Raw genomic sequence first — 24,230 nt, forward strand, 5'->3', positions numbered from 1 at the left:
CCGGGTTGTAAATATCTTCAGTCTTCTTCAGTCCCAGGTATTTAAGGCCCTGTTCAGACCTGCACTTAACACTTCTACAGTGATCGGATCACAAGCGCTCAGCTACAACATCCGTGTGGTCATAATCAAGGCCGTTGATGTCACTTTGTTCGTTAGTGCTCCTGGCTGTTGTAACGACAGCTGTCGGAGGGGTCACCTGAGGTTAAATGTGAATGGTTATGGTTATTAAAATGAAGCAATTGCGAGAATCATTCAGGCATCAACCAGTTGCCCTTGATTCAGCCTCTCTCAGATAACTGAGAATTTTCAGACATAGCCTCCTCGCTTGATTCTAATTAGACGCATCTTCAGACTTCCCCTCGGGCTTGTATGAAAACTAATTACAGACAGTGAGGAAACCTGGGCTGAGCTAAACTCTGCACTGCAGGCTCTGCTTCACAGCTGCTTCACTACAACAAATAAAAGATCTTCCTCTGCATGTTCGCCGTAATTGCGTCTGAGTTGTGCTGTGGATCACTAAAGGACAGAAAGAGGCGACAAGGGATCTTTTCTGGCTTTTCATGAACAGAACCACAAACTTTTACAAACATTTTTATCCACAAAACAACAAGTTGTAGGCAAGAAAAGGTGTCTCAGTTAAGCCTTAACTTCTGACCAACAGCAAAATACACTTTTCACTCTCATCATTTTAGTGTGGCCAGACACAGTGGGTATTTGCTTTCAAAGACGCTGAATAATAAATGATTGACAGCCTTCTCTTTCACTCATACATCACCATGGACCCCTCTGATCCTGACTGGATGAGTACACTACTCACTGGGCTGCTGCGAGTGGTGCTGCTGTTCTAATTTTCAAACTTTAAAAATTTAATGGGTGTTGTAGAAACATCACATTTCTCCTAAAATATCCACCAAAAATCTGATTTTGAGTAAACCTGACGCATAAAAAAAAAAGAAAGAAGGCTGCAGAAAATACAGAAAAAAGTGGTGCTGGATAGTTCAAAAAAAGAACAGAGTGGACGAGCAAACTTGATGGATTCTGCGTTAGGACTGAATGTACCTTCTAACTGAGCAAACACACACATAGCCTGGGACAATATCAAAATCAAATTAGTAAACAGGTCGCACAACTTTTCTCTAACATCCTGGGGGAATAAATGAAGGATCTTCCAGAAAACCTGTGCGACCCGTTTGTCAGTTTGAAGGAAGGTGTGTACACCATCAGCTGACAGGAGCACAGAGCTGGGTGACACCCTTGAATTGAACTGACTGGTCTTTATTGTATCAAACTGAAATCATTCATCATAATGGCAACAAGAAGACGCCTTGCCACTGCAGTACAAACATGATGAAAACCGCACCTCATCTCTGCATTATAATGAGTCCTTTATTTACAACACTGTTTCCAAGTGCACCAAGTTGCTTCCTTCAGACTTCTGTTTTTTTTTTTTTTTTGGGGGGGGGTTTTTTGGAGGGGGGGGGGGTGTTGCAAGAATTTCAACATAGACACGAGCATGTTGGCTCTGGCTTTTTTAATACACTTTGTTTTTTGTCGTCTGGCATCATCCAGAGCTGTGCCTTTCGTTCTGGCTATTGGTCAAATCTGCCTTTACAGTCTGTCTGAGAGGATCAGATGTCTGGGGACATTCCTGCACTGTAACACAGCCCCTCAATCAAATGGAAATAAGATACTGAGAAGAACATGGCAGAACCGACCAAAACAAAAGAGAAAAGACAAGGCAGCTAAAGCAGAATTGTGCTTCACATGTCTGCCTCTTTTATACTTGTATGTGTGAGTTGTATGGCGTTTTTGTTTTATTTATTTTTTTTGGTCTCTGAACCCGCACCAACCCAAGGCTACCGATCAACTTTCTTGAAAGCCACAACATTTGGAGGGTGGGTGTGTCGGCTTCTCTGCAAGCCTCTGCACCCCACAGTTACCCCTAACACCTTTCTATGTGTAGATTAAGCTTAGAAGGGAAATATAATTTCACTTTAAGGTCATGCATGATGGTCCTGCATGTTTTCAAGAGCTCACACATACATTTAAACACAGCAACAATCTATAACTAGAATCAAGTATGAAGGTCATAGTCATACTGCAGACATTATGCTCTATTCTTCATAGTTGCATTTGTGTGAGTGATTGTTGTAGAAATTCAAATCCAGCTGCATCAGACATTTGAGTTTCTGCATGAAATACAACTTCTTTAGACGAGCACGGTTTAATACTCGGCTTCTTCAGGTTTGCGGTCTTAAGTCTCTTATCTCCTGCAGAAATTACAAATTTTCAGACGTGCCAGAATAAAATGAATCGGGTGACTGTTCATACATATATTTACAAATATAATTTGTACATTATTGTGAAGTGACAGAAATGTTGCAGGTGTGCAATGAATATAGAAAGATAAAAATTATTTGTAAAGAGATTTTGTACTACCCTTCTGCTGCTCTATTCAGGCGTCTCCTTAGATACCTAATGATTTGTTTTTATTCTAACGTTTTTACTTGGGTGAACAAGTTTCCATTGGGGACCGCAATTATCGCAGTCGTCGCAGATAAATGACATTAAATTTACTTTCTGGCACAGAAATTTTTTGGCAGCTGCAAACAGATCATTAAAATACAGATCCCATATGATGCAGTTCTACACACCACATAATGTAGCTGTCTCCTGAAAAGTAAGGCTCCAAACGACCCACCCCTGCACCAGACACCATCCAGCGAACAGATTGACCAGCCCGTCGGTGCCGCCGAGTTTAGCTGACTCACAGAGAGTTTTTCTGCTGACTTGGCAGGTTGAGCTGAATGAACGGTCCCACAGCAGAGATGTCAATAACATCAGGAGCAGGTAGCAGCAGCAGCAGCAGCAGCAGGAGCGGCCCGTCATCACTGAGGGCTCAAAACTAATTTGTAGAGTAGGCTGATCTGAGAAAATTCTCCTCAGCAAGTCGAAGAGGTTTTATTTTGCCTGTTGCGTTTTGCAGTGAAGTAGGGATGGGCCATATGGATAGTTTCTAGAAAGATGCACTTTCAGCCATCCAAAACTATACAAAATCACTTCACCTCCCTTGATATACTGTCTCCTTCTTTTCCATACACCAGAATATCAACACAAATATGGCAACGGTTATATTGGATCTTAATCTAACTTGGCACAGAACAGATCCATGAGAAACAACTGAGAAAGAACAAAGGAAAGGAAAAGGTTGGAAGTAAAGACCAGGGGAGGAAAGTGAAAGACGAGACAGAGGCAGGGGAGGAAAGGAAACATGGTCAGGAAAAAAAAAAAGAAAGAGTTTCACACTGTGTGTTTACTATTCTTAACCCCGAGAGAAAACCCCATGACTCAAAGTGATGGGATCGTAGCAACGCTGGCATCATTAAACTGAGAAGCAGGCAATAATAAAAACCCACCGGGTTTTGTTTGTGTGCGTTTCTGTGAACACACTATTTCTCTCGTATCTGCGGGCAAAGAGGGAGCAGTTTCGAAGAAGAGAAGATACGAGACAGCACTGTGCACCATACAGCCCCAAAACAGAGCAGCTTGCTGATCTATACTGATCGTCTCATGCTGTTAAATTCCCCTGGATAACATGCAGGGCTTTTATCGTCTATTCACCACCGCAGAGAAACAAAACATAGTCTGTTCTGGGAGGAGAGATGGAAATATTATTCAAGATCCTTCTACAGGTCTCCTTAATAATGAATTCACACATGTCTCAGCTGTGGGGAGAGATTTCTTCCAGTCCAGGTACAGACCCACAGAGTTTCAAAAGAATCAGTTACATCCTTATTCTGTGATTTAAAGGCAGAGAGCTTCATCACGATGACTACTGCGGTGTCCCCAATCCATACTACATATTCATTCTCAGCAGGTTTTGTGCATGTAATGTGTTCACACTAAAAAATGAATTACATCAAGCCAAAATAGACCTTTTTGGCTGCAATGTCGATGGACAAAATGAACCAAGGAAATGGAGAAGCTGCTCACAACTGCAGAAAAATAATAACTAAATAAATACACGAGAAAAGGTGAAAGGTGGTGGAACTGCAGGAGCAGTTGAGAATAATAACCATTACATTTTTTCTGACATTTTGCTGGTGCAAGATAGCTGTTTCACATTGTGGCTTATTTGTGTAAAATATGTGCTGGAAATGTTCACTGGAATAAATAAATAAATAAATGGCTGGATGAATAGGTTTATTTCTTGTATACCTGTGACTGTGGAGTGGTGTATTTCTTGAAGATCAGGATTTTTGAAAGGATCCTCAATTGACTTTTAATGCTCAAAACAGTGCTGAATATGGCAGAAACCAGCCAACAGTCCTGTGCCTTTGCTATGTAGTGATTCCCCTCCCACTGACCCCTAAGAAAGCAAAGAAAGAAAAAAATAAGACATTTTAAAATGTATGTGCACCCCTTTCATTTCAGCACAGTGTGAGAGCCTCTCCTCTCCTCTCCTCTCCTCTCCTCTCCTCTCGAGTGGGGCAGAGGAGAGACAGGTTGACAACTCGTTACGTTAAGTGCAATAAAAGCTTTCCAACAAGTGTCATAAATCCCTCTAAAAACCAAATATGGACAAACGTCTGAAAGCCAGGCCAAAATATCAGCTCGTTTTGAGTGCAGTGGCGAGGACGCTGGCAGCTCTCCTGCTGTTACAGCGACAAAGAAAAGCTGGCAGCCTCCCAACCCCCAAAAGTGACCCTAACCCTAACATGCACAGGATATGCTTTCAAGCCGTCATCACTTTGGTTTATATTTTGCTTCATTATCAGTTATTCAAATTTTCCAAACTAACTGTCACACAGTAAACCTGGAGCCTTTGGAGTCCATGATGGTCTGGGGCCCCGGTTATTCGCCCGCTTTGCCCAATTTGCAGGTTTCCGTTCCCCACAGTGCATTATAGTGGAGGAGCCTAGGCCTCGTCCGAAATACAGTAATAATTTATTCTCTGGAAAAAAAAAAGAAGTAAATTATTACATTTTTATGAAATGCGAAATTATGCTTATTAAGCCTCAGGGAACCAGCAGCGGTGCGGCTTCACACAGAGAGGGGCCATGTACTTCATGAGAAGTGATTGTTACAGTCATCATACGTCTAGTAACTGCACTGAAGAAAAGAAAAGAAAAGAAATGATTCAGTCTGATTCAGCTCAGCAGGTGACTGATCGTGATCGACCACATCAAACTGTAACATCGCACTAAATAATCACAGCTAAAAAAATACTTGAGTTTTTATAGCGTTTACTTTCTCCACTAAGCAATTTCCTGAGGGAAACCAAGGTTTGGTATTTAGCCTTGACTAGAACCAGTTTGAAGGACAGGATTAAGATTTTCCTTTATCATATATGAGAAAAAACAACCTTGTCATCTCTCATGAGGAAATTTCATTGCAGGGCAGAAACTAATGATTATTTCAATTACAGATGAATCTGTAGACTATTTTCTCCATTTATCAATTATTCATTTTGTCTATAAAATGTCAGGAAATAGTGATAAATGTTCAAATGTCCCACAGCCTACGGTGATGTCTTCAGATGTCGTTTTGTCCAATCAACAATCCAAAACCCAAATATGTTCAGTTTACTATCATGTATGTCAAATAAAAAGCACCAAATGCTCACATTTGAGAAGTTGAAAACAGAAAATATTCGGCTCATCAAAATAGCTGCCGATTCCTTTTCTGTTTATCAACTAATCGATTAATTGACTGATTGTTGTAGCTGGATTCTATTCTGGTGCTTTCTGGAAAAACAAAAAAATTCCAAGAATAACTAAGCGCACCAATCCTTACAGAGACAGAAATTCTATTCTTAAGACTTAACTGTGCCTTAATTTACTAAGGATGTACTTAATTATAGCTGATGGGATTCCCCCTGTGGGCCATGAGCACAGCTTTTATATAGTTAATAGGAAAGGACAGCGTGCGATGAGGAGGCTTTATGAGCGGCTGTGAATGTGCTTGAGCCAAACAAGATGAGGCTGTGTGTGCTGTGTGTGTGTGTGTGTGTGTGTGTGTGTGTGTGTGTGTGTGTGTGACGGGTTCCCAAGTGCCTGTGCAGGCTAATTAACTAAAGGGTTGATTTGTATTACACAGCTATTTGTGTCTGAAAGCAGGCTTGTTGGGAAGCACAGTTATGTGTACGTAGACACATATGCAGGCACAAAAGTAACACAATATGTTGGCTTAAATAATGAAGAAAATGAAGCTTTTTTTCTGCCCGCATTTCAGAGGCAAGCGCTGTGGCGAAGCCTAACATTTAATCTTCTCTGTAATACAGAAGCACAGCAGCTCTATGACCTTGTCTTTGTGCCCCGCTGAAATTCGGCTTCCCTTCCTACCAGTATGCTCTCATGTTCGTGCTTTTTCCACCTGCCTTCCAGCCTGCAAACCTGCCTGTCTGCTTCTCTGCCTGCAGCACAAAGACTGCACTATGACACTATTCATCATAGATGGTTGTTGAGCAGGCAAAAAATAAAAAATAAAAAAAACTGTAAGACTGTACCAACACTGCAGCTACAGTTATTAAGCCCTCAATATTACTAAGTCATTGAGAACACACATGCACTTCCACAAACCAAAAGTAATAACAACACCTTTGCTTTTATAATCAGTTGAATTTTTAGATGCTGGAACACAGGGCAAAGAAGAATTATCCTTCAGACTACAGCAGAGACGATGTTATCTGGTACGACAGACGGACACACAGAACCATCCACAGTATGCAGTGACGAATGTAGCAACGATCCCATTATAGCCACATTAAGGACAAAGTCTCGGTGCAGGACCAGTAATCCTCCCAAATCTTATTTCTGTGTATGAACAGTTCATTTTAGTTCAACTGCTAAAATATTACTGAGGACACGTCGTAGCCTGATGAGACGAGCAAGGAGAAGTAGGGCACACCTGAAATAGATGCACCAGGTGTGCAGGGGACAGAGCACAGAGGAGAAAGTGAGGAAGGAGGAGAAAATGAAGGAGGGCGCTCCGGTAGAAACAGACAGTCACTTGGGGATGAGGGTGATGCTGCGGGGAGAAACGAGTTTTCGCTCCTCCACTTTACACATCTGTGGAAATTTGCTACTGAGGCCATTAATTACTGCACAAATTAAGGTAATCAATGCCACAATTAACGAATATTGCTCTACTGAGATATCAGTTTATTAGGTACACTTATCACAATCTGATAAAAAATAATAAATCCTATCTTGGTGATGCATGTAATAACCAGGGAGCTGTGCTAATTTTTGTTGAAACGAGTCTCTAATAGTCTATTACAATATTCTCACATGATATCAGCCAGTATTAAGTTTCTGTAAAATTATTTTTTTGAGTTTTTGCTTTTACAAACTACAAGTAGCTATCAATATCATGTGTTGTAAGTTGGCACTGAAAGCATGGTCAGAGTCTTACACCCCTTTTACTACAAAATTAGCAAGTATAAGCAGGTTTTTTTTAAATCCTAATTTACTCCTTTTCCACTGTCAGCCGAGTTTGCCTTTGTGTTCAGAGAGGACACACACAGGGAATGTCATCCCATGCAGCTACAAAGTACACACACACACACACACACACACACACACACACACACACACACAAACACACACACACAGACACACACACACACACACACAGAGAGGCAGTGGAGAAAGAGTGAGCTGCTAGCCACCGAGACTGCAGACTGTTTAAAGGGATTGGTTGCATCTCATCCCCGGGCTGCTGCTCCTGTCAGTGTCGGAGCCTCCGTGCGAGGCGCTTCAATCGGTGAGCTGCAGCTCACACTTGCAGGCCCAAGCACAGTGTAGCTGTGGCGTTTCTGGTTTTTAACTGTGCTGGTGCAGGTAACGGGTCCGTCTACAGTCTGTGTGCTCTGAAAGACGTCACAGCAGGAAAAAGGGCGGAAATGAGCGTGTTCACAGAGGTGTTGTGTTTAATGCCGATCAGAGGTGGAGCAGGTAAATACCCAAGTCTACTGCACAGTCATTTGACCCAGGAGTGAATGCTGATTTTACCCTTTTCCAGTGCTGACAAAATCCAAATATTAGCGGATCTTAGCTGTTTTTTGACCAATGGAAAAGGGGCTTTGCTGTGTGTCGAGCTGCAACACAAAGTGAATTTAGAGGCAGCTCAATTGCATACAAAGTCAGTGTGAAGACATATTGGATGCTAAAAAACACGTCTGTGCAAGTTGAAAAATCGGCACGTATCCCAGGGCTTTAATGGCTCTGCTTCATAAAGGTACAGAGACAAGAGGAAAACGTAGAGAGACTGAAGGGAAATATCAAGAGGAAGACTTCCTGGTTAGTTGTGACACACTTCCACAGAAACAGCTGTCTGTTGCTGGGTAGCTTACAGCTAACACATAGCAGGTACAGTGGCTGTTAAGGGCAAATAGACAAAAATGGTTCATTTGGCCCAGTACACAACAATAACATGAGGTGAAAATTCACTTTGCTTTCTGCCTGATCACACCTTTAGGTTGTTTACTTCTTCTTTGATCAGATATTTCCTGATCTCATTCAAGAAACGTTTCTGACTTTAGACTATATTTCATTCTGGTAATGTTCTTTATTTAACCCTGACACACTGGGCACACTGGTACACAAGGTCCATCTATTGGCTTTTTCAACAGCTTTCAACTGGATCTCACAGCTGTCTTCGCCACATAATGATTGCTTGTTAAAACCATTATATATTCACCTAAGGTATCAACTCAATGTTGTTATTATTAAGGCAGTTGGATTTCTCACAAGCGAGAATCCATCTCGACAAGTTCCAGGATATTTGATGCGGCCAAACCACAGTGGTTCGGACCAATCAGGGTCCTAGGAGGGAGGAACTACTGGCAGCTACAGACGTGACGTAGAAGCAGCAAGAAGTGACTGTTCATTAACAACAATGGCGGCTCCTAAAGAGGTCAGTGTAGATGCTGCTATAGCATCAGTTATATGAGAACTGGAGAGTATTTCTTTATTAAAAAAAGAGCAACGACCAGCACTGGAGGATTTTCTCAATAGAAAATTGAATCTGCTCGTAGTGAAGAAATAGGAAGGAGGCAGAGGTAGTTCAACCAATCACCTGCCAAGTATTTCTCTAAAGTGCCGGCCCTTTTTCAAGCAGTTTCCAACGAAGCCCTCCCAGATGATGCTGTGTAACAAACCACCTGGTATGTCAGGTTCATATCAACTAGGTTCCCTAAAAAAGTATTGTTATGGAATTGGTTCTGAAACTCATGTATCATATTGGCCTTAGTGACAATACAATAATAGGTAAAACAGAGTTATATCAAACAAATATGAAGACATGAGCTTCAGAAGCAATAACATGTGAAGGGCCATTGCAACTGCTTCAGAAAACAACCATTTGCATTCAGTAACACTGCAGGAAGAGATATTATCTCAGCCTACAAGAATAATCTGAATGAAATTGCTTTCCATGTGGCAAGGGGCTGAATACAAGATCGACCTCTATGGTTTGCAAGCGAGCGGAGGAGGGAGACAGCAAACGCTTTCAGTGCGTACCTGACGAGCAGCAGGGAGCCAGAAGCTTGGCTGTCCACTGAGAATATAAATGAAGAGCCCAGTGACTCATAGCTGTGATTCAGCTATAATAGGTGAGTAAGTGATACATGGCAGTAAAAGCTTAAGGCACAAATGCCAAATCAATGTAACTATCATACACACGGGCTCTTCTGCATATTTTTACAATATTATAATTTTATTACAAAAAGTGTTTTCAAGAGACTTACCCAGAAGTTGTTCTGAAAGAAGGCCATCTTCACTCAGAGATTCACAGCAACCTGTAAAAGAGGTAGAACTGCATTAGAGGAAAGGCTGATGTTAAAACTGTTTCTTTTTCATTCTGCTTGACCTCCATTTTCTCCACATCACAGTCCAGAAAGAACTGGAGGAGAAACTGAAAGGTGCCTGTTGGGTTGCCTTGCAACAATCTATTCATCTGTAAGTATTTATGACTGGACTGGCCACAGGTCAGCGCTACAGCCTCGGATGTTGGTGATTGAGTGAGTGAGTCAGTTACACCATTGGTCAGCCGAGTGTTGAACTTTTCCCACTGGCCATTGCTTCTTTTTTTTTTTTTAGCAACTATTTGGATAAAATTTAGCTACTTTCATTTAAGAGTCATCAGTACTGCCCTGCATCTCTCCTCTGTGTCTACTCTTTTGCTTCCAACTTTCTCTCCGAATGATCATTGTACCAGTAAATAGCTGAAATCACAGCACAGTCTTTTAGCTGCAGAGCAGCAGCTTGGAAATGTCTTGGAAGTGAGTGCTGCTTAACATGTAGTCTTAATGGGCCAGGTTTCAGTCACTATTTCAAACTTGTTCCATTGTCTCACAACAGAAACAGAAAACATGTAAAAGAGAACAGCTATATTGGGAGTTCGGTTGCATTAAACTACTGTATATGTCAGCACAGAGAGTAGGAGAGATAAACAGATAAAGGGCTGAAACAGGCTGCCACTAGGCTGAATGCAAAGACCATGCAATGACGTCATTAATATACTAATTAGTGTATTAGGTGATCCAGTAAAAATGAATGACTTTTCCAGCAGGCTTCAGCTACCTCCCATAGAAAGTAGCAGTTTACTGTGGTTCCACAACAGTTTTCAGCTCCGTCCTCAATTTTGCACACTGACCATTTTTCTCTGCTCTCTAACAATAAACTGCATTATTCATGTCTCTGCAAACTGCACATAAACAAGCTTCCAGAAAGTCCTGGCTTTCTAAAAACTCCTGAGACACCTTCAGCGTAGGAAGGGGGAACTCCTGCGGGAGAGCAGAGGAGAGCTGAGCAAATGACTTCAAAGGATAAACTCGGAGGATGGAGGGAGCCGAGGAAGGAAGCGGGAAGGAGGAGTGACAGGGGAGCTGGGGGACGAGAGTTAGGGAATAGAGGGGAGAGGAGATATATCGATGGAGGTGGTCACCAAGGAGATGATCACAGCTTGTGAAAGTGGTAGCTGCAGTCCTCACTGGCTGAGTCACATTCAGTCAGACGCTGCTGTTGATCAGCTCATATCTGAGGTCGCGTTTTTCTTATCTGCTGACTGAATACCACCGCTGTTGCTTGTTATTATTTTGGCGTGCAAAAGTAATTGCAGTAACTAATAACTTCTCAGCACTTACAAAGAGAAAACAAGGACGTGTCACATAATACTAAAACAAATTCATATAACTACTACTACTAATTACTATACATAATTACTGCATATAGTTTGACAATTTTTGGAGATACACATCATTTGCATTAGATGAGACCAACCACCACCATGTCTGTGTATAAGCATTATTTTTGCTATTCCCTGGTTAATGGCTTTTTTTGTCATATGCTTAAACAAACGTGTGATGTTACAGTACAGAGACAGTGGAGCTAAAAGGCTGACCATGGTTTTTTTTTTTTTAAAAATCGATCCCACAGACGCCATTATTAATACTCTAAGCAAGGAGTGAAATTGGTTGCATCAATACTTTAAGGCTCGATCCATTTACCTCTCACAATAAGTGAGTCAGCAGAAGCCATATTGAAAGAGAGTCGTGTTAGGCTGAAAAGGCCTTAGTGGATGTAGTGATTTCATCAAGTCATATTAATATTATCATACTAACGAGGACCTAACCCCCCCCCACACACACACACACGCACACTGTGGATACTCAATGCTCTCCTAACAGGTTATCATGATGTATTTATTTTCTAACCTTTATTTAACCAGGTAAAAATCCCATTAAGGTAGTAGTAGTGTTTTTCTGATGGAGACAATTTTTAGTTGGCCGATGACAGGAGGGAAGACACTGTAGCAGCAGCTGAGCATACACCCTCTGACCCCCCCCCCCACACACACACACACCCACACCCACCCACACGCAAAAGCAATACAGGAATTTGGTGTTTGTGCCCTTTCCCAGAGAATCCATAATGCTAAAGTGTTTCCCCGGGGCTGCCGACAAACAGGGTTCCTGTTATCTGTTATTCTGCTGACTCTTTGTGCGTGTGTGTGTGTGTGCTGACAACAGCCCTTTCCCTGTACTGGCACAGACTCAGCTCAGGCCTGGTGACCTGGCACCAGGCAGCAGCAACACACATCACATCAACACACAGCAATACCTCCTCAACATAAACACACACACGCACACGCACACACCTCACACCTCACACCTTGTTAATTAGCTCAGCAGTGGGACTGGAGGCCCCTGCAGACAGCGTTCTGTTTGGCAGAGCTGGACAGAAATATTATAGAGCAGGGTTAGGCGATAATTCAATATTACCTTTTATTTATTTTCAGTGGAGTCATAATGTGACAGTGTGATCGTATTGTGTATTACATGTCAAGTGTGAAATCATTTCTCTGATGTAATGCATAAGTCCAGTACATTAGTGCCTGATATTTCTCATGTGCCAGTGTAGTGGGTTCGCACTGAGCTAAAATCTATGCAGTCTAATACAACATCCCATTGAATCCTACCTTAACGGAGGTTATAATTTGGGCTCCAACTAACGATTATTTTCATTATTGATTGACCCTTTGTGGTACAGAACGTTGACAAATGGAAACAAAATGTTCCTAGCGCCCACGGTCTTAAAATGTCTTGCTTGGTCCAACCGGCCACCTAAAACCAAAACATGTTGAGCTTACAATGATAGAAGAGAAGCTAAACGAGAAAGTATTCACATTTGAGGAGCTGGAACCAGTGACTTTTTGCCATTTTTGCTTAAATAATGAGTCGATCAATTATCAATAATAGTTGCTGATTAAATTTTCTTTTGCCCAATTACCTGACCAATTGTTGGTTCTGAGTTTTTGTTCAAACTGTTCTGAGAGCTGTTGATTCAACTTTGTGTTCATTTTGCTATTTTTGTTGCATTATGTCACAGTGAGAGGTGTTTCTAATATTTTGTCCAGTAGATTTATATAAATAGGAGTTAGGTATAAATATTAGAATTAAAACTATTTATTTTGTGAATTTGATCATATGATGAATCCAGTTTATTGCCTGGGGGGCCTAATATCAATATCTTAGCAACATTCTGGGGATCAGTATCTGAAATTTTGCATAACATTTTAATATTAAAATTTTCATAAAATAGAATTTGGGGCAAAAGAAATGTGATTGAACAGGTAGAAGCACTCAACGCTCATTTCACTCTGTGGCTTGATTCTTCAGCTTTTAAGCTAATGAATGGTATATCATAATATAAACAAAACCAAAATTCTATATAAAATCTACTTTTATATCATGATACGGATATTAAATCGATGGTTAAAACCAAAGCGAAATCCAACACAGCCAATGAATGCTGACTGAGCAGAGTTTTCATGGCAAAATACCCATGCAGGGGGACAGTGATCCTGACCAAACCACCAGATGGTTTTCAGGCAAGCAGAAAGGGGGGACAGAGGGAGGACAAGGGATAAACAGACACACCGTGATGGTGAGACAGAAGCCACTTGTTTTCCTCTTGTGACAGCCTGGTGCGCCATATTGAAACATACTGTAGATCTGAGCTAATTAGCCATTTTGTTTTAATCCTCACGGTTTTGACACGGCACGATCTAGAAACACAAAGACAGAGAGAGCTATGCACCGGGACCCCATGTGGATACCAGTCACGGTGGGATGTATAGAAGTAGCTGACATCCAGCACTCTCCATCTGGTTCCAACTAGACGTTCAGCTGAAATCAGCTCTCAGGCAAACAAAGCCCAGAGAAGAAGTGGGACACGCTGTGACCTTGAGTCCTTGCTCACTCAAGATCTTTTTTTTTTAATTCAGAAATTTAAATGCCCAAGCAGATTTTGGTCTTGCTGTGTATATTCCCCCATTCCACGCATGGTTCAACCACAGGAGCAAAGAACAACCTAACTAGATACCCTAACAAACACTCATCTGTACGAAACAAACACACAGAGAGGAGACAACCGAGTGTGACGCTCTGACACAACTCAAAATTATCACGTATTTAGGTTCCTAAACCCTCAGTGTCACAATGTCTGCTATGAAGGACAGGGTCAAATATTATTAATATTATTCTCTGATAAATGAGAAAATTAAATTACTGTTATTGTCCCGATAATAGAATTGCAGCCACAAATTATATTCGATAATAGCTGCAGCTCTTCTGTGACTGTGAATGGACACCACAAGCATAATCGTAACAAAGGCAGATTGATTAATTTATCAATATTAGAGAGGAAAGAATAGATCAGTGGCAGGAAAATGGCTTTTCTTATGTGAAGTACAACTTGTCTGCAAAAGAAATGAATCTAGAAAGAGTAAGCTTTTATCATGCCTTTCATACTTAGCCGCTAGCATGGCTAAAAATCAAGAACATTAAACATTATTTGGAAATTGTTTTAGGAACAGCTGTTCTGACACTCGCTCCACATCAAATACAAGAATAATTTGAAACGCCAATTAGCCATGCCTTGAAATTCTGTTTACATTCAATCAACCCTTGTTTTTTATGCTAGATGATTGTGTGTGACAGGTCAAAGAGAGAGAGGCAGAGCAGCAGCACAGTCAAGCAACAACAAATTAATAAATGATTACAAGGTTTGAGGTGCGGATCATATCATCAAGAGACAGACAGAGAGAGGAGATATCCAGTCTTATCAATGGACACACGACCAACTTCTTCTTCTGCTCTCTGAGCCCTGCTATGCGCGCGCACACACACACACACACACACACACACACACACACACACACACACACACACACACACACACACACACACACACACACAGCCTGACAACACACAGATGGCTGCCATGAAATATTAGGACTTGTAAAAGCAGATGGGGAGGAGTGAAACAAAGTCTCATACACAGACAAAAACCATCCACAACCCATTTAATTCCTGCAGGAAATAAATGGGTGTGTCCCCTCCATCCGTACTCAGCATTTCTGTTTTTGTTTTCCTGTGCTCGTTCTTTTTTTTTTTTTTTTAGGAGAGGGGTCTAACTAACAGACATCTCTCTGAAGGGGAGGGAAGGTCAGAGCAGACTCCCGCCTCCTCACCACCCCTACCTGCCTCTCTCCCTCCTCTGGACAGAAGACGAGATGAGAGAGGTTGGACGGGAATTGCTCCCCGTGTCTCTCCTCATACTGCCAGTGAAAACATCGGAGAACAGCCGCCTCGTGTGGCTCAAAGACCAAATAAAAATGGAACTGGGTTAAATGTAATGACACAGTCGAGTGGGGAATAAAGATACTTCAGTAACCTCTGAACAGGCACATTTGTCACAAGCTTAGGGAGCGAAGCACGAGGGACACCGCGAATGACACAAAGGGATAGAGCAGGAGAAGGAAAAAGGACAGGTAGAGGTGAAAAACAGAGAGGAGTGAGGCGAGGTGGGTGGATGCTGAGGCTCAGAGATAAAAACAAACACAGCCATATTGCAAAAATGAGGCAGGTAAACATAAACGAGCCTCCGAACAGATGAAGGACAAGATGAAGAAAATGAGACAAAAAGTTAAGTGGCATAGTGGCTAAGGCGTAAAAAAGGGGTTACCTAAAATATGCAGGCAAAGATTCAAAAAGATGTCTTTCAATGTCAGGAAGTGAGGTGCATTCAAGGACGGATCATTATTCATCATTAATTGCTAAAAATGGTAATCTACTTCAGCTTACAAACCACTGGTGTCCGTTGGTGTTGAAACAATTAGCTGATTACTGAATAATTTTATATTACATATTATTATATTTTTATATCAGGTCATTTATTAAGAAGCAAGACAGAGTCTGTTGCCGTGCTAGCAGCTCTGTGAGGCTGTGCTTTACTTTAAGCTAATTGCTAACATGCTCACACTGCCGATGTTAGGCAGGTGTAATGTTTACTATGTTGACCATCGTAGTTTAATGTGTCAGCATGGCAACATTTGCTAATCAGGCACAACAATTTGTGGCAATCCACCGAGCAGATGTTGAGATATTTCATGGGAAAAGTGACCTGCTGGTGGCGCAACAGGAAACTTCAGGGGATCATTATCCTGCGGGGATCATGTATGTTTGTACAACATTTCATGGCAATCCATCCAATAGTTGTTGAGATATTTCAGGCTGGACCCAAGTTGTGGATCGACTGAGCAACCAACAGATCAACATACTGACATTTCCATCCCTGGAGCCACATCACTAAGTCGAATAAAAGTGCATTTTGTGAATTGAATATCTTTGAAGTTTGCACAATTGGTCAGAGAGAAAAGGTTATCTGAAAATGTCACCTTGTACTCCGGAGAATTGTGATGACCATTATTGCAAAAAATAATCAACAGATAAACCAGCGATGAAAATATTAGTAGTAGATGTAGTAGATGAGTAGATGCAACCCCTGCGTACTGTTTGAAACCATCTTTAATGCCATTACTATATTTAACACAACAGCAATGCAGTCAGGTTTCTGTTTCGTCAGTGCAGGTGTGAGGCACTGACAGAGGCAGGACAAGGACAAACAGACTGAATCCATGGAGCAGCTGGAGCCTCACAGAGAAGTCTACTGCACTGCAGATCGACTCCTCCGTCCTTCAGTATTAGTTTTAAACCTGATTTGGCGAAGCGTGGAGGACAGATCATTTTGTGTCAGGCCTAATTTCCCCTTCAACACTACAGACAGTCCTCTGCCACATGTACCAGTGTGGGATGACTCACAGCTGTGGCTGGTAATTTAGAGCAAGACTTCACTGTGGATGTTTGGTAGTTTCTTTCATGAATATAAAACCTGTGTGGGTTGATATGATCAGTCAAGCTCTAATATAGGTTGTTAGTTCATCTGTACAGATGTCGTTCAATTGAGTTTCTCTTCCCACATCCACAGTAATCGGTCTGCATCTGCATCATCGATTAAGAAATTGATTATTTGACTAATTAACTCATCTGTGCATGCAGGCTGATTCTTAAACCTGTGGGAACAATGCATGGTGAGAATCTAAACTCAAAATGTAAGATCGCCAATGATTCACAGCTTTCCCCTACATCTCACGGTCTTCATTTAGTGACTGGAGCTAGCTCAGGAGTCATCATGTGACATCAATGTGAATTTTTGGTCACATGATAACAAGTGTTTATTCATGGGGAAAGATCATAATGCAAAACCAAAGATTTTAGGGTGGCAACTAATGATTATTTTCATTATCAGATAATTGGAAGATCATTTTCTTGACCAATTAATTACTTTTTAGTTAATAAAATGTCAGAAAATAGTAGAAATTGCTCATTAGGACCATAAGTGGGATTCTTATTTATTGTGACCATGAGTCCAATGCTGTTGTTCCAAATGTGAGAATGTGTAGCTTTTCTTTCTTTTCTTCTTTAAGTCATTGTAGATTGAATATCTTTAGGTTTTGAACTGTTAGCTGAGCAAATCATCAAAAATAGATAAGCGATTCAGTAAACTGATGTCTGAAGCTTCAAGCTGAAAAGATCAGATCAGATCAACTGTTCACATCAGACCCCTGATCTCACTAGTATCCAGTATCCCGGTGGTGATTCGTTGCAATATAAGAGAAAGGTGATTGCTACAATCACGGAAAACAAATTCAGCACCACCAAACATGTCACTTCAGCCCACAAAGCCAAATGCGTCAACACAAGCACACTAAATCCAGAGCCTATACTTTAACAATGACACACTGGAACCAGCAATCACATCACCGCCACCTTGATGACAGAACTACACCCTGTATTTAATGACTAAAGCAGCGCACAGACCTGTTCTCTTAAAGCCATAAACAGGCTCGTTGAATGTGTACTTGAGCCTTCAGTGACTGAGACAGAAAGAGAGAAACAGTGAGACAGCAAACACAATAGACGAGAGCGAGGGAGAGAGAGAGGGAGAGAAAAAGAGAGAAAGAGAGGGAGAGGGAGAGAGGGAGAGGGAGAGAAAGAGGGAGAGGGAGAGGGAGAGAGAGAGCGCAGGGTGATAAACACAACCCAGGCTGTCAGCTCCCCATTGTCCTGGCCTGAATGTGCTTTTGTCACTGCAGCATACAGCCACAGTCCAGTCCAGTCTATGACAACGTGCCAGGCGGGCATCACTTCCAAGTCGTGGCATGACCAGCTGTGTGAGAGCAGAAAGCGCTCGGCACGACAGCAAACACTCGCAATACAGGGTCGAGGTCTATACACAGGCTCAAGACGAGCACGGTTGTAGTGCTGCAGCTGTGAACTCCTCCTCGCTCGGAGGAAAGGCTGAGGACTAATTTCCAGCTCTCTCTTGTTGCAGCCACGTATCTGATAAACTACGCCAGATATTTGTTAAATGATTAGGAAAAGGATAAGGTAGCATTGTAAACACACTTGGAGCTTCTGCTTCAAGATTCTCAGATGTGAGGATTTGATGCTTTTCTTTATCAAATCTGATAGCAAACTGAATATCTTTGGCTTTTTGCTCTATAGGTCAGACAAAACAAGATATGCAAAAACATTACTGTGACATTTTATAGACGACTAAATGATTCAGTTTAATTCTGCCATGTTAGCATGAATTCATTTGTTGATTACCAACAGCCCAAATCCCAAAGATATTCTATTTACCATCACATAAGACAAGAAGACACAATTTTTTGCTTGAGAAGTAGCTGACTTGCAAAGTTGCAGTGGATTAATCAATTAGTCTGCTCTATTTTCCATGTTGATTGTTCTGTTTTAAACTATTTCTTCGTTTAGTCTGTAAAATGTAAAAAGTGTTCATTACAATTTCCCGAAGGCAACATCTTTGAATAGCTTGTTTTTTTCTGACCGACAGTCCAAAAAGTCCCAAAAATATCCTATTCATATTATGTAAAACAGGGAGAAGCAGAAAAAAAGATTAGACAGCACATTAGACAAAAACAAGTGATTAGGGCTTTCCCTCCTCGTGGCTGTGGCTGATTCCGGTTTAATTCTGAGGTAATTAAAATAATCTCAAAATGAAAGAGCCCTCTCCACGCTGCTATTAAGCAAATTAACAAAATAATTTTCTTCATTCACCTCATCATTCTTGCCTCTTGAGCACAGCATAAAATGAACCAGTAACCTAGAAATAAACCCAGGACCAGAGCCAGGGGTGGGGAGTTAGGCCTGCTCCTCCATCCTGCCCCAGGATCTTCCCATCTGCCATGAAGGGACCTTGGCTTGGATCACTCACAACTTCAGGCACAGGTCATGGTTTTACATGAGGGGCTTTAACAAGATTTCCCAGCAGAATGTCGTCTGTTGTCACCTAACTGCACTCAGTGTATAATGAAAGAAATGAAATGCACTGCACATCAAGAAGTCTGAATTGAAAGTACTAAGAGTTTTGTTTGTGTTTTCATTATGTAACAGGTTAGCTTTACCGTTTCCTGCCTGAGATTTCCTGCCTCTGGGCCCTGCCCTGCTTGGCAAAGACAAGGGAAGGCCTTGCAGCACTCTAGCCTACATAAGAGAGGCTTCACATGTATAATTAATATTTGTCATGGGCTCCATATAATGTGTTGCAGGAGAGCCAACAGAGAAAGAGGGAGGCAGGATAACAATAAGTAATAGTAAGGAGATCCTTGTGGGTCAAAGAGAGAGAAACAGGAGTCATCAGGGAAGTTGAAGAGTCCAGCTGATTAACTATGCATGGCTGCAATCGTGTGCACATGAGCATTTGAATATTTAAGCCAAAGGACTGTTCAGCAGGTTGTTGTCAGATAAAGAGTCGGATCAGCACAGACACCTAGCCCATTCAAATCTAAATGCAAAACAGGGAGCTCTTCTTATTCGCCTGCTTCTTTCCTTTCTCCTCTCCTTCCCCTCCTCTTTCCATCAGCCTCCATCACTGACGTGTGGAGGGCTTTACAGAGGTGTTTGTGGTTTAGTAATTGGCTGTGTGCTGCTGCAAGGTTGTGACGAAACAGCCATTTAGCAAAGTGTTGAGGGTGACGCCAGAGGTTTGGGGACTTTTCACTGCATGTATTATTGTGTTAGGAGGCCGGCCTCCTCACTTTCTGTGGCCGCATGAACAACAACTGCTGCATATCTCACCTGGAGGGATTCCAACTTGTCCTTGCTTAGAGACAACTGTTCCATTGATTTAAGTGTGATCGCCCCCTCATCTTGCAAAATAAAACAAAATTTCATAATTTAGTAGTAGGAGTAGGGCTGCAATTAATTATTTCCATCATTCATCAATCTGACTATTATTTTCTAGATTAACTGACTGATTGTTTGGTCAATAAAATGTCAGAAAATTGACAAATGCCCAACACTTTCTCAGAATCTGATGGGACAATTGAGGTCTTCTCTTCAAACCCAAATATATTAAATTTACCCTCACATAGTACAAAGAAAAGCAGGACGTCCTACTCATTAAGCTAGAACTAAAGGCTAGCTAGTCAACAAATAGTTTCACATCAACTCAAGAGAGACCCTGTTTAAGAATCTAAATGACCTGCCTGCTCCTCTAAAATGAAAAATGTACATGCTAACACTGGCTTCTGAATATGCCCAAATATGTCCTCTTACTGACTGTCAAAGTCCCTCACTTTAATGAAAAAAAAACTTACCACACTTATCACCAGTGCCTTGTTAGCACTGCTGCTGTGAACCCAGTAAACATGTCACACCGTGTGGGTCATCGTTGAGATATTAGCTGAACGATGCAATAAGTTACCATGCAAAATTTATCATAACTTCTGGTACAATGACAAGGCCAGCATCTGGCCCGGAGCTCACTCACTCAGCCAACATACTGTCCAAGCTTTGTCTCTTCAATTAAGCATCTCCAAGACAACGATTGCCAACAGTAGATATTCACATTTAATAATCACTTTAAAGACTTCAGGCTTTGGGTTCTCTTGTCCTGCAAGATTTTCTCTGGCGTCAGCAGCAGAAGCTTATATTCCTGTTGCTGCAGCAACATCACAATTAGTTATTATGTGATGAACTAAAAACAATGATAGATAGTTTAAACAAGACCATAGGTCTGCAGCCATACTAGCACTTTTCTTTACAGCTAGCAGTAATGCTATAGCAGTCATGCTAATACTACCATTGGTATCTACATCGAATTTCATAGCAACCCATCCAAATGTTGTTTTGAGACATTTTAAAAAAAATAATGAAAAATATGAACCTGATGGTGGTGCAAAAGGAAACGTCAGGGATCACCAAAGTCCGTATCCTTCCTCTTCTGAGAACCATAATTATCTGTCCAAAATATCATGGCAATCCATCAAATAGTTGCTGAGATATTTCAGCTAATGTAGTGGTGGACCGACCAGGCAACAAACAGACTGGCACTGCTAGTCAATGAAGCAAACAGCTTAAATTCTTTGATACCAAAAGACCAAGCAGCAGTCGAACTCTCAACATGGTGCAAGCATGCATAAGAAGACAGCTGTGCTGTGGTCTGACAATGCAACTACTGTGGCTCATGCTATAGCTGTTGTGGAAATTAAGTTGAATGTCACAGTGAAAAACTAAACATGTACCAGGCAGTCAAAGGGGAATTCCAGTCTGATTGCTTTGGTGCAACTAGACACGGGCTGCACCTCCTGGAAGTGATGCAATGAAGCAAACCGCCTATCTGAAAACCCTGAACTCACCAGCTGTTTTAGTGGAATCCTACTTTAGCTGACAAATGATAGACAATCTGTATTTATAAAAAAATTATTATTATCACATTTGATAGCATACAGGAGAGGGTGACAGGAAATGTGGTGAGAGAGGAGGTGGCATGAAACAAAGGTCCCCGGCCTTATTCAAATCAGGAATGTTGTGGTAATACACAATTAGACCACTGTGAAAACCCACATACTGCAGCCAATTCCTAACTAATCTGAATCTTAAGTGTTTCCAAACCAATCATCATTCAAAATTTGAACATTTTTACAAACTTTGTTGACATTTCTTAACACTGACAACTGTGTTGGTCAGTGTTAGTCTAAATATTTAAACATGTTTGAGAATCATGACAACCTCCAAACCTTTATTTGAATGTGAGGAGCGGAGCTGCACTTTCAGATCATAGATTGTGGGGGGGCTGGCAAAATAAACCGGAAACTTTGTCAGTACAGAAAGCAAGAGTTTGCATTAGCACAACCACTTACACTGTGACAGCCAATGCCAGTTGCAAGCTAACAAACAACATGAAAAAATAAACGGTGCTAACTATTCTGATAGGTCTGTTAGTTGTCGATTGTGGTCACAACAGACTCCTCATCTCTGAGACTGAGACTCAAACATGTAGCTGAAATTGCGCCGATGTTTCCTCTAACACTAACCATGTTGATGCCCCACTGCTCTTTCACCTGTTAACCTAGCGCAAGCAGCAGTGGTGGGCGGGGCACAATGCCAGATCCAGAATTTCTCAATGAGGACGTAAGTATAGATGTGCTTCCAGTCCCATTTTAACTTTTCTCATTTTATGTGGGAAAATCGTGTTAAACAAAAGCATTAATCGTTGCAGAGTATTTTCACATAGTTTAAAACATGTCTGGAGAGGAACTTCAAGTTGTAAAACAAAACACAACATAACTGGTGAAGGAAGTTCCTTTCCGTGCTGATACTGTCTGATATTAAAAGCACATTTGTAGTGTTGTCAAAATACTACATTTCCATTTCCATCCACAGAATAAAATTTTTATTTCTTTAGTCAAATTCTTCTTGAGTACAAGTTCACAAGAGCTGGGTCAAGGCGTCCCCGAGTTAGGTACCACTCTCCAACGGAGGCAAGCAAATACCCCGAAACAAAGACCCCTAAGAATTCACATAAGATGTTTAAGACAGACCAGTTAATACTTGCATTCATGAACATCTCTCACCATCTAACCTACACACCCCATGATGGGGCTCTGATCTGTGATGTCCAGCAGTAAACCCAGAACTGGTTTATGGGCTCGCTGAATGGTCATTGTTTTCACATTTCCCATGTTACGAATGAGTCTAATCTATGCATTTGTATGGCTGATATTATCATCTGATTTCTTCTTGTCACAGAAATATCAGAACCTGCATATGTGTGCTGATAAACAACAAATTGTTGTGGTACAGAAATGCCATGTAACATTCACTCAGCTGGTAGTTTATTAGGCCATGTCAAAACAAATGCAGTCTGGCAGTAAAGCCTCCGTTCATGAAGGTTATAATGTTCGGTTTGTGTTGAAACTGTTTCAGAGGTGTTGATTCAACTTTATGGTCACTTTGGAGTCTGCAGTTTGTTTTGCTTTATACTTGTAGATGATTTTATCTCTATTATATCAGTGAGGGTAGACTAAATAACAGATACACTTCTCTGTGTAATGCAATACAACTCAACAACACTACAACCTACATCCCCCCAAATTATCATACAGTTGAATCAACTCCACCCTAAACCAATTTCAATAAAAACTGAACATTATAACCTTCATGAAGGTAGGATTTATTGGAGGTCTGTTGTGTTAGACTGCACAAGTTTTAGCTGAGTGTACATAATAAACTATGTGTATATCAAGGGTAACTTTGACAAGTTTGTGTCACCTGTAAAAAGCATCTTGGTCACAAATCTTGGAAAAACTAATGCTGAGGGTTTACTACGTGTTCCAGTGGCCAAAGAATCATGAGCAGCTTTTTAAACCCTTAATATCAGTCTCAACAATCATGAATTGTCGGACTGAAGTCACAGGTTCACATGATTATTGTATAAACTTTTCAAGTAAGACAGAAATAAAGCTGTCAAACCTACAAACGACAACCTGTCTCAAGATGCAAAAAGACCATTTGACCAGTGAAATTCAGTCATATCATGCCTCCACCAGGCAGCACACTGTCAGATAAATAGTAACATTACCAAAATGCAGTCCAGTAAAACCGTGACCCAGCTCGGCAGATGATGCTAATTCTGGATCCCTCTATATAAACACTAACATATTTGGGTTTGTCGCACTGAACCTTACCTATTAAAGTTCAGATTCTGGATTTACATTCTATTTTAAGATCACACATTTACTTGTCTCTCGCAAGTTTCTGTTTCAACGTTAGCGGTATTTCCCTCCGTTCACATGTCAAACAATTGTATTGCTGCCAGTTTCAACAATGTCACAGCCATGCCTGACCAACTCGATATTTTTTTATAGCTTAGCAGTAGCGCAGTGTTTCGAGCACGTGTTTACAGAGAGGGGTACAGAGACAGGGAATCATGTCTTACCTGTAAAGACTTCTCCGACAACGTTTATAGTACATTTCCCATCCCCGGTCTTCCTGCCGCTACTTGCATGCACCCTGC

General features: G+C 41.3%; 1 protein-coding gene across 2 annotated transcripts in view; it reads right to left on the minus strand.

Moving 5' to 3' along the window:
• The window catches only part of LOC111216382 (F-BAR domain only protein 1-like), a 96,561-nt gene extending 72,331 nt beyond the window's left edge, over positions 1-24,230 (minus strand). For both annotated transcript variants that reach the window (XM_022738008.1, XM_022737931.1), the window contains exons 1-2: positions 24,153-24,230; positions 9,752-9,802 (exon numbers count right to left, since the gene is read on the minus strand). In XM_022738008.1, coding sequence (XP_022593729.1) covers positions 9,752-9,778 — 27 coding nt within the window. In that variant the 5' untranslated portion in view covers positions 9,779-9,802; positions 24,153-24,230. The remainder of the gene's footprint in view (positions 1-9,751; positions 9,803-24,152) is intronic.

Source organism: Seriola dumerili, unplaced genomic scaffold, assembly GCF_002260705.1.
Source record: "Seriola dumerili isolate Sdu_G_001 unplaced genomic scaffold, Sdu_1.0 BDQW01000002.1, whole genome shotgun sequence".
Taxonomy (NCBI): Eukaryota; Metazoa; Chordata; class Actinopteri; order Carangiformes; family Carangidae; genus Seriola; species Seriola dumerili.